This window comes from Momordica charantia, assembly GCF_013281855.1.
Source record: "Momordica charantia cultivar OHB3-1 chromosome 2 unlocalized genomic scaffold, Mcharantia_2.0 BLBB01000002.1, whole genome shotgun sequence".
Taxonomy (NCBI): domain Eukaryota; kingdom Viridiplantae; phylum Streptophyta; class Magnoliopsida; order Cucurbitales; family Cucurbitaceae; genus Momordica; species Momordica charantia.
This window is the reverse complement of record NW_028275160.1, coordinates 5,074,958-5,086,756: the sequence shown is the minus strand read 5'-3', so window position 1 is coordinate 5,086,756 and position 11,799 is coordinate 5,074,958. Positions and strand designations below refer to the sequence as shown.

At 31.3% G+C, this 11,799-nt stretch overlaps 2 protein-coding genes across 3 annotated transcripts; one reads left to right on the top strand and one right to left on the bottom strand.

Annotated features, from left to right (window-relative positions):
• The first annotated feature begins 2,750 nt into the window (after positions 1 to 2,750).
• LOC111018090 (uncharacterized) lies at positions 2,751 to 4,138 on the top strand. Its single transcript, XM_022294039.2, has 4 exons — positions 2,751 to 3,243; positions 3,395 to 3,535; positions 3,645 to 3,794; positions 3,958 to 4,138. The coding sequence occupies exons 1-4, from the start codon at positions 2,761 to 2,763 to the stop codon at positions 4,048 to 4,050; spliced, it is 867 nt and encodes a 288-aa protein (XP_022149731.1). The 5' UTR covers positions 2,751 to 2,760; the 3' UTR covers positions 4,051 to 4,138.
• Positions 4,139 to 9,109: 4,971 nt separating this feature from the next.
• Positions 9,110 to 11,175, bottom strand: ASL9 (ASYMMETRIC LEAVES 2-like 9). 2 transcript variants are annotated; one of them, XM_022293919.2, is made up of 2 exons: positions 10,874 to 11,175; positions 9,110 to 9,709 (listed from the first exon to the last, which is right to left on the bottom strand). In XM_022293919.2, exons 1-2 carry the CDS (start codon positions 11,051 to 11,053, stop codon positions 9,383 to 9,385), a joined length of 507 nt encoding a protein of 168 aa, XP_022149611.1. In that variant the 5' UTR covers positions 11,054 to 11,175; the 3' UTR covers positions 9,110 to 9,382. The 2 variants fall into 2 exon arrangements, with proteins under 2 accessions (XP_022149611.1, XP_087977038.1); XM_088120912.1 differs by having other exon boundaries at positions 10,866 to 11,173.
• Positions 11,176 to 11,799: the final 624 nt, after the last annotated feature.

Here is an 11,799-nt window from a genome sequence, read left to right as displayed (position 1 = left end):
TGCTCTAAAGGCATCTCTTTTCTACACATGGAAACTGGAGCTGCTCTGAAACTCTCTCATCTCATATCATATAAAAGTGAGAAATGAAAATCAATTTTATTCAAAGTGTTAGAAAGTTACCCAACTTTCAGACACAGATGTTTGAAGTTGAATTCTTTTTGGAACTTTAGGGTGAAATGTGTATTGTTGTGTGCAGATTTGATTGGGTATTGGGTGTAATTTTCTAATTAATGAATCAGAACTTTTGTTTAGTGTCCATTGTTATTTTTCTTTCTTTTATCCCTACCTTTTTGACTTTTGTGAAATGCATACTTTGATATCGAAAGGTTCTTCGTAACTGTGAATCTACTTGTCGAGATGTCATTCGATTTTAAATTCTCGATCATATGTGTTAGTGTAAGAACAATTAAAATTTAACTTTATTAACCAAGACTAAAATATACTTTTCTCCACCTTTCAATTGAGTTTCTACTTATTCTATTCAATGTAGTCTTAAAAGTAATTTCAACATTATTACTCCTAAACTTATGAATTATTGTATTAAAAAGGCTGATACTTTGAAATTTATTTTAAAGAATGATTGATAGTATATTACATAAAACTTATAAAATTATACCATGTCTCCACATAGTTTGTAAACATGGTATATAAATAGTTAAACAGTTGCATCATAATTTTTTAAGAAAATAAATCATACAATGTCACATTATATTACTTGTAATAAATCCTACGGTATAGGTAAATATCCAGGACTCGTATACGTTACACATTCTTATTATCTCACCCATTAACCCTCATAAATTTCATGTCCCAATTTTTGTAACCAATACTTTTGTTACTTTATAAATAGTGATGGTACGAAACCTTCCTAAAATACATCTTATTATACAAGTTGAATAGAGAAATCTCACCTTTGCTCTTTACTCTCTTATCCTCATCTCTCTCTAGTGTTCCTTTATGTTTTTCTTGTCTTTTTTTCTTTTGTTAGTTTTATAACATTACCGATCACTTTTCATTAGAACTTTTTTTTCCTTAGTACAAAGGGTATTTTTGAAACTTTAAACATGCTAAAAGACCAATTTATATTTGTTCTTTTGAGTACAATACTAAAAGGCCAAATTGAAGATAGTCAAATCTAGCTCCACACTCACAACTGTTTACACATCATACTAATTAGTGTAATTTCTCTAAGTTTTCACATGATTAAAGAAAGAGCAAACAGAAGACAAACTGTACTGTTGAATTGGTTCTTTTGGCATTTCTTTATGGTCAAAAACAAGAAAATATAGGTAGCTAGGCCATTCAAAGCTTTGGTCTGTCCACATGCAAAATTTATAGGGAAATGGCTTTTAGATAATCAACCAAAAAATAAATATAAAATAGGAAGAACCCTATTCTCTTCTCATGCAAAAACTAAGTTAAAATCAGTCCTTCCTTCCAAAGGACATCTAAAAATGCACTGTTTGTCCAAGAAAACAAGGACATGAAATAGGCCCCATTTGAAGGAATATTATTTTTTATCCCTTTTCAAGCCTATTTAATGGCAAATGCCATGGAAAAGAAAAGAAAAAAAATGATAGGTAATTAAGAAGAAGCCTTCAGATTTGGGGATATATTGTTGTACTTTGACATGTTGATGATGCTCTACAAATATATTGTTGCAAAGGCAGACCCATGTGTTAGATTCTTTTGTTGCCCTATTTTTATTTTTAATTTTCCTTAAAGAAAAATAGGGTTTCTTTAAGTTCTTTTAGCAGTACTTAAGTCTGAATACCACTTTAATATCTGTACCAAGAATACTATTCCCACGAGGCCTGCCCATTGCCCCTTTTTCAGGGTTCTTCTTCATTCACCTTTTTCATTTTTATAATAATACTAACAAGTAACACATACGACGCCCGTAAAATTTATCATTTTTTTTACTAAATGCAAATCTCTCCCACTCAATTCTTCTTGTTTTGTCTCTCTCATTTCTAAATACTATATCTCTCCATCTTTACAAAATTCTCTCTCTCTTGATATACACCTCTCAACATTTCTCTCTCTAAATATTAACTCTCAATCTTTACGAATTCCAAATAGTGGATGGGAAGGAAAAATATTGAAAGGATTAAGAGAGATATATAAGTGAAGTCTTAGAAAGAGAGAAAATTATTTTGAGAAGGTGGAATTTGTAAAGGTGGAGAGAAAATATTTGAGAAAATAATAAAAAAAAGGAGGAGAGAGAATTGAAGAGGCGGGTTGCCAACATAAGCTTAGCTCAACGATAATTGTGATCTATGTCTAATCAAGAGAATCAAGAGTTCGAACCCGCCATCCCACTTGTTGTACTAAAAAAAAGAGGCAGGTTGCGTGGGGGAGGGAGACAACGCACCACAAACACAAAGCCACGAAAACATGTTTAAGATTAATCAACAAAATAGGGAGATTGAGCCTCTATATACATTGTGGATATTAATATAAGAATCATGATCATATTTTCATCCCTAATTGTGGATAATGCACATTAATTAATTAGTTTATATTAGGCTAATTAAGCTCTCTTTTCTCTTAAATAGTTTTGGTGTCAAAAGTGAATAATGTTATGGTTTTGGAATTTTTGTTGTGAACAATAAACAGGGAAAATAAAGATGCTGAGTGTGGGAAAGTTGCAGCCCTAGTTTTACGGTCAGCTGACCGAGCTGCCCAAGACAACTTGCCTCAAACTTTCAAGCCTCTCTCTTCAGCTCTTTCTTCATATTTGCAATCTATAAAAGTTGGATGCTTAAACTAAAGCCTTGGGGTCGAATAAAGATCAAATTTTTTGAGACCCCAACAGAGAATTTTCTCTCATTTTCTCTCTCTCTAAGATCTTCCATGGCTTCTTCGTTTCCTCAATTCTACTCGGAGCTGCTTTATCCCAACAATTTTTCAGATGGAATGTTGGGAATTAGAAGCAATAATATGGAGTTGGCCGGAGGCGAGGAGGGTTTGATTCCTTCCTTCGATCAGACGACGGTGTCGCCGGTCCCCGACCACCCCGATGCCCTTCTCGCAATGCCTTATCCCGACCCCTACGGCTCAGTCTCCGACATGACCGTCCCGACATTGCCTGATCAGTTTAACATGGGTTTGTGTAGCATTCATAGTTTAGTCGGCGGCCGCCACCACCCTCCGGCCATGGCCGCCACCACTGCATGTGACTTCGGCGATGAGCTCTTCAGCTTCGTGCCTGATTTCAAGCCCCTTTACCACGATTCCTGGGTAATTTGAACTCTCAATCTTAACTATCTTGCAGAAGCTTCTATATCTTTCAATTCTAAAAGTGTAGGACAAATATCCTTTGTTTTTGATTTCTTGGCTCCACTTTTTGTATAGAAACCAAAAGGGCATTAAAAAAATTACTATCATGCAGGTTACTCAAAGTAATGAAATGCATGGGGTGGAAGAGACCAATATTAAGGTGGCCAGCCGCTACTCAGAAGAAGAAAGGAAGGAGAGGATCCTCAGATATTTGAAAAAGAGAAACCAGAGAAATTTCAACAAAACCATCAAGGTGAAACTTTCTATCTCGAAATACAATTTTGAAAGTTCAGAAATTTATTAAAGTTTTTATTGGAAAAATTTAGAGACTAAACTTATAACTTAACCTTTTACATTTACAGTACGCATGTCGTAAAACCCTAGCGGATAGACGAACTCGAGTTCGAGGAAGGTTTGCCCGGAACAACGAACTGTGTGACCCGGAACTAATGGCTCTCAAAACCAACCAAATTAGTAGCCCCTCTCACAACCTTAAACAACAAAGAGAAACGGTGAGAATATCAAATTTTACAGTCTTATTTTACAAGAAATTTATAACCCTTTTCACTTATATGGCAAACCATCAGAAAAAAAGAAAAAAAAAAGATCTTTTTCAGATGAGTGGACCATTTTTCTTACCATATTTTGTTTGGCTTGTGTTTTCTTTTTGGACAGAATAAGGAAGAAGAAGAGAGCTGGCTGCAAGAGTTGGCAGCAAGTCTAATGTATTTACCTTATGTGACAAATTACAGTGGGCTTGGGGTGTAATAATTTCACAATCATTACATTTACCAAACTGTAAAATTTGATCGGATCCTCTACTTTCGACTAACTATTTTTTTTCCCTTCTCTCTCAGCTCTCTCTTATTTAGTCCTTATATCTCATGCAAATTAGTTCCAAGCGCCAAGAAGAAAAAATTATATTAAAAAAAAATTAAGTCGACAAAAATTTTCACTCTCATTTATCCCGTGGTGAATTTTTAGAATTGAAATATTATATGTATAAAAAGTTATAATTCCATAAGATTTCTTAACTTCGATCATCTTAGAGCCTTCATCTGTATTTGTCATGAAATTAGTGAGTTTAGAATGAAGTTTAATCTTGTTGGGTGTTTTGGGTTAAAAAAGATTTTGGGATTTTGAAGTGAAAGAGGTGATTTTGTGGGGGAATTAGACAGCACTAAGAGTTGTATAAGAGCCCAAGTGGGGTGTGGGTGACTTATTCTGTAGGTGATTTATTGCCTTTTGCCGACTCATTTGTAATTTGGTGGTTGAGAACCCATTATTCAGATTCCTTTTCTAGTACAGGAACACCTATCACCCGTTTCAAAAGATCTTAACGGGATACGAATCATATGGAGTTGAATCTATCACTACGGAACTCAAAAACTTAGGCCGATAATAAGTTATTTTAATAGTTAATATCATTTATTAATATTTTAGTAGTCTTGCGAGCGCTGTTAGTTAATTTGAAGTGGGCAATATGATCATACGACGGTAGATAAGAGCCAAATTCTGGTAGATCAGGAGATACAAGTTTTCTTGGTTTTTCAAGCCTATTTAGGACCCAAGATATATATGCCGAACTTGTTTGAAACTATTTAGACCCAAGAGTTTAAAATCAAAAGTTTGTATAAATAAGTGTCAGAAGGAAATAGCTAGTATTTCAATATTTTCACAATAATGCGATATTAATGGTTGATTTGGAATTTAAATCCAATTAATTTTGTTTATAATTTCACTCAAAATTATCATATATCGATAGAAATAGTGGTGAATCAAGAATTTTTTGTTCATATGAGATCGACTCCCCTCAATGAAAAATTTATAACCTTTATTAGGGATATTAGTTCATAAAATATAATTAATTTTAGACGCATAGAACTATATTGATATTAATTAATAATATATTTTTTATATGAAGTAGTTAAACTAAATTTGGTTATGTCGGAAAAAAAAGTTCTAATAGATCATTGACTTTAAAAATAATGTAATAAATTTGGTATATAAGTTAGTTATATTACAAATTTCTAACCATAATAATTATGATTATCACTAATATATTACGTATATACAAGTAATGAGAATCTAATATAACTAATATTTTAATAGGTGGTATCTTAATTTAATTTAATTATATATTAATGTTCTTCTCAGTTATTTAATGGAAGAGATCTTATAAAAATAGCCAAATAAGTAAATAATGAGAGAATAGTCACAAAATATATGGTATGCAACTGGACGGACAGATCAGACCAATCACCCAGAAACATAAACATGGCTGTTTTTAATGGGCTTTATCTCGCCACCACTCTCCTCTTTGTATAGAGTTGACTATTAAATGCTGGTTTATAACGTTTTTATTTTTTTTTTCTTTTTTTTTCTTATTGATAAACAGATAGGTTGGGTAACTCGTACTCTTTGTTGTTTCTAAATTTTAAAAAATGTTTTAAAAAAACCTTAAATTTTGGAAACTATAAAAAGTAATTTTGTTCGTTCTGTTACTGTTTCTTGATCTTATATATTTTTTTTTTCTGGGGAAATTTCTTAATCTTAGATTAAATAATAATTACTGTGTATCGAGTTTTCCAGCCCTGTGGTTTAGGTGCCCACCTGAATCTCACCAATAACGAAATAATAATCGTGTTTTGTATTTTATATTTTTTTCTTTGATATATTTTTGTGTTTTTTATATTTTATATTTGTTGTGCTTTTGACTTTTTTTATCTTTATATTTTATATCTTTTTGTTTGTTTATATTTTCTATATATATATATTCTTATTTTTTTATAAAATAATTTTATTTTAAATAAAAAATATTTTACAAATTCATTCTTTATTTAAATCTAATAATTTAGCAAAGAAATTATATTGTACATTATATATTTTTAGTGAATTATATATTCTTCAATATATGTCATATCTTTTTATATCATATCTACTAAATTTTATTTTAACTAAAAATAAAAATAAATTAACATGAGTTAATATATATATTTTCAGTCAAGAGGTCGTGAGTTCGAATATCTATTCTCATAAGTTATTGTACTAAAAATAAAAATAAGAAAAAGAACATAAGTATTCAAAACACATTTTGTAAACAAGAAAGAGAAATAAAAAACTCCAAACAGGAAATAAAAAACGAGAATGTTACCCAACAGATCCTATATTTCCTCCCACTCAAAATTTTGCAATATAAAGAATGATATTGATCCCATATGTATATTTGTTCTCTCAAAAATTGAAAATTCACTGGAGATATTTCATGCCCAAACGAACCAGTATCATATTTTCGAAACTTCAAATCAAAAACCCTTTTGCCCAAACTACCAAAACTTGATTCATTTTCTTTTGGATTAATTTAAATAAAATTGCTAAAACTATAGTCAAAGTGGGTTATGATTTATGAATAATGTTTCAATCATATAACTCCAAGAAATTAATTAAAGAAAGGTAAAGATCTCTGCCACTTGGTGCTTTTATAGATGACATTCATGAACTTGCTATATTTTTATTTGATATATATATAGGGTAGGATATATAGGTGATATAGGGGATGGTAGTCGGGCATTGATTTCAAGGTTTGTTATTATGAATATCTTGTCAAAATTCAACCTTTAGAGTTCATAGGAGTAGTCCAAATTAAAAGTGAGTTTTGTAATAAATTCTTGGGAGAAATTTTTTGTAAGATGGAGTTTGATTGATGATGGCTCAGGCTTGGTAGGTTTTTTTTGACTTTAAATGTTGATTCAAGAAAGCAAATTATGATGCATCCTCATTTGTGTGGAATCTGAGAATGGAAAAAAAAAATGTTTATTTTTGATCAGTTGAAGTTCATGCGAGAAGTGAAAGCAAAATGTGACAACTTTAATTTCGTCAACATGTGTAATTTTCTTTTTAATCAGTTGAAATGATTGAGAATACTTAGTGTTATGATTTATTTTTTGAAAAAATGCATTGTATAGTTGAGATATTTTTAAAAGATTTTATTTTTTTAATATGATTTTTCTCTCCATTACTATTACTATTGCATACGTTAATTAATAGTTTCTCGCGAGTTTAGTCCTAAACTTTAATTTTAAGGTTATATTTAGAAAATATATAATATGACTCGAAACTTTTAATATTGTATCTAGGTCTTAAATTAAAAAAAATGTTTAATAAGGGTGAACAATTTCATGTCTCTATGAGAGCAAAATAAAGATTTTAATACTATTTTAGTCTTTTTTTCAGTTTTGATTTTATTTTGGTCTATACATTCAAAACATTTATTTTTTATATGTACTTCTTTTAGATTTTGTCCGTTTTAGTCTTTGTACTTTTGAAATGTCTACTTTAATTCCTGTACTTTAAATGGGACTGTTTGGTATTCTTTTAACTTATTTCTCATCTCACATATTTTTTTTTTTATATTTGACATTACATTCAATAAATTTATTTAAATGTAGTCATAATAATTTTGTACTACAAAGTTTCCATGATATATAAAAATTTGTATTAAAAAATTGCATGCAATAATTAACATAGTCACTTTTTAAAAATAAAGGACTAAAACAGAGTCTTGAAAGTACTACAATAAACAATAAAACAAGATGGAAACTACACAACCCAAAATAGAAGAAAACTTAAAATACATGATGAACCAAAATAGTATTTCTAGTAGGCCGTATTCTAAGACTTCAAAACTAACAAATAGTGCAGAATTGGAGGAAAAAAATGCTCATAATTGTCCTTGAGTGATGACATTTTGTGCAATAATACAAGATCATAAAAGGCATAAATAATTAAATCTGACACCTGAAGTTAGCATGTTGATTTGTGAATTTTACTGTGTTCATCAAGTTAGTTAGTTACTAACCACGGAATAATTTTGGTATTTTAGAAAGAGATCAGTAGAACTTTGTTCATTATTAATGTTCATAATCACATGTCAATCTTTGTTTCTTAAAAAACAATTCGCCTTCAAGAATCCATAATTCTACTCAACAATCATGTCAATCTTGAGAAGTCAACTGCCAATTCAGTACAGAAATTAATTGAAAATCATCCACTAGAAAGTTAGGAAAATAAATAAATAAAATTGAAGAAAATGGCCTAGAAAGGCACACAATTTATGTAAATTATTTTTGGACAAATAAATCGCTCGGATTATAATTTGGGTCACAGTGATAGATCCAGAAAGAAGGTTCATTTCAAAATTGAGGGACTTGCCGGCCTTACACAGATCAAGTTGCTTAAATATTTCAATACTTATACTAGATATTGATTTTGGGTCGTCATTTTTGTAGCCAATAAAGTGCACAAACTGAATATGATAATCATTATTGTAACATATAAGTTTGTGTTGGACGTGACAAAATTCGGAGAAGCTAATGATTCCAAAAACATATGACTTTTCCTAAAAGAGATTGGCTAATGTTAATAATGCAACGGATCCACAGCTTGTCATGCTTAGAATTTCAATTTTCTTTTTCTATTCGATTCATGTTCTTTTCACATAATGTGGAAATGTGTGTGCGCATGCTTCTTATAATTAACTCAAAATTAGGGTCTAAAATTTCAACTACAGACTCTTCTTCTTCATATAACTGTATGATTCTCTTGCACAAACCTAATCTTTAGAAAAAAAAAAAGTTTTAACTAACAAGATAATTAAAGGATCTCACCGGATCTTGATCCTATGATCCCTTTTTTTAATTAATGAATTAATTTTTAATTGTTTGCATAAACATTTAGCAAGAACAAACATGTGGGCCTCAATTAAGTCAAACATTAAAAAAAAAAGACACAATAATTTGATTATTTAAACTAAAAACATATAGAAATCTATAACAACTCTCATAATTAATTACATTAATGTTTACGCATTTACAATATGGTTATCAATCATCATAATGATCTCCGCGTAGGCGCCTAGGCGCTGTTTTCTTTTCTACAAAGTTACATATATGTAAATTAAAAGAGAAAAAAAAAAGGAAAAAAAAGCAGACGTACAATAAAGCAAGCCCATTATAATGATAAAAGAAAGCACATTATAATGATAATTTGGAAAAAAAAGGTGAAGGCAAGAGAGCGCACGCCTAAGGCTTAGATTAATTAGCTAACACGACGACCATAAGGACTCCCCCATGTTGTCGTGGCCAACCATGTCCATGGTAAAAAAGGACTTGTTTTGCGCCGGAATGTTCAGCTTCCCGGCAGTTTCCGGTGAGTGGGCGGCGCTCGGAGTGGAGGTAGATGGGAATTGGCGCATCCGCATGTGAACCACCTCCGCCTGCGCGATTGCCAGCTGCGTTTGCAAGAGATCGATCTGTTGCTGCAGCGACGATATGGCTCCGACACACCCATACACTGGATCTCGCATCCTTGCATTCGCTTCGTACACCATCGAGCTCACCGCATCGCTCCGTTGGTGTTCTGGCAATTCCTACTCATTGACATATATATTCGTCAACTCTAGTGACACTAGTAACATTAAAAGTATGAAAAAAAATACCAATTCTATAATTTTAAGGTAGATGTCATTATGACGTCAAAGTTACATAAATAATATTGCCTTATGGTAATAAAAAAAAACATTTACAATAATCTTACCCTTTCTTTTGGAGCTATTACACGACCAAAAAAGCAAAGCGGGAAAAAAAAAACCTAGGCAGAGGCAAGCTTTTTGTTGTCGCCATGGACCCAAACAAAAGAAGGGAAAAAAAAAAGAAAGCTTCAGGTTTGTATTGTAATTTCTCCAAAAGCTTTAAGCTTAATGGAGCATAAAGTGGAGATGATAAAATTAATTAATTATAATTAAAACATTATATTTGCTTTTAATGTGTGATGTGGTAATTAATTAAAGGGAGAGTTTTGATTTATTATATAGTACAAATTAATAAAATGATCCCTTTACTCTTTCATACGCCAAGGAATCTCCTGGGGTGGTCGTCCAACTGATTTTTGGCTCTGCTTTTTGAAAAAGTAGAAAATTTGGTAGACTTGGGCTCTTCTCTTTTTTCCACAAAGGGTGGGCTCCTCAACTGTAATTAACCACTATAACTGAAAATAAAACAAATTCTAAAAAATCGTAGTGTTTCATTTGTTCACACTCTAATTTTATCTTTATAAATATTATAAATTATTTAGAAAAGTTGAGAAAATAAATATGGTTTTAATTTTTTACTAACGTAAAAGAAAAGAGAAAGGGACGTTTAATAATCTTGTCGTGGCTTATAAGTTATAATCCAACTTGGAAAAAAAAAAAAGATAGGAGAGAAAAAGATGGAACACCATTGAAAGCAAAAGCCAAACGTCATGTCGATTCCCCAAGTCTTTTTTTTTCTTTTTCCTGTTTTTTTCTGCTGTTTAATTTTCTATGTAACGTGAAGAAATTAGCCTACCTAGTATGTTCTTTTGTCTGTGGGAGCGGTTTTGTCGATTTGTGAGTGTTTGTTGTCGGTATTTTTCAATTGTTCATACTATCAAAGACAATTCAAACAGAAGTTTGCCCTCCCCTGGAACCAAACGTCTAATTTATCTAACATTAAGCATTACTCTAAAACAGAAAAAAATACGAGCAATGTGACTGACAATCTTACAATCGAACCTGTAACATTTTGTTGACGTTGCTGGCTCCGAAGACCTTGTGGACGCTGGCGAACTTGTGGGGCTCGTCGGCGGGAAAATAAGGGGCGAAAACACAGTCGTGAGCGCAGCGGCGCCGGAGGAGTTTGCAGGCTGCGCATGGGGAGAGAGTGCCTTGTTTTCTTCCACTACTCTCCTTCATTTGGTAATATAATAATCTAGCTATAATTGATCAAATTATATATGTTATATATAATTTGAAAGGGTTTAGAAAAAGTTCGAAAGGGTTTTTAGAATCAGAAATTCAGAAGGGGAGAAATTAAAGAGGGAGGGGATGGTGGATGTTATATAGAGAAGTGACGGCAAATCTTTCGAGGGTCCTACCAAAGAAGGAACTCTTTAGATTTTTTTGCCTCTTTAACACAAAAAAGAAAAAAGAAAAAAAATTCTATTTTTTATTTTTTATTTTTATTTTCTTTCTATTTTGTTTGGGTTGAGAAATGAGAAGATCTTTCTTTTGCCCCCACACATTAAATTATGATATTTTGTCTCCCTCCTCCTCTCATTTTTCCAGTTTTTTTTTTCTTCTAATTTAAGTTTTTCAACATTACCCACTTATTACCATTTTTATAGTTTTTTAATTTATTTATTTTTAATTTTGGACTTGTTAAAAGAACTTGACCACATGCTATGAATTGTTTTATAATTTTCATTAACTAATTAATTTATTCCATGTCAAGCATATTTCGGTACCAAATTAACAATCTGTGTCTTTTTTTCCCATATTAATTTAAACTTGTTGATTTGATGTCATTAAGCACCAAATCCGCCCATAAATTGTTGGATTTTTGTAAATATATATACTAATACTTTTCCTATGTATCTTCTAATTTTTTGCTTTTTTTTTTTTACAATAAATTCCGAGGTTTGATCACTTTGATAGTTCAA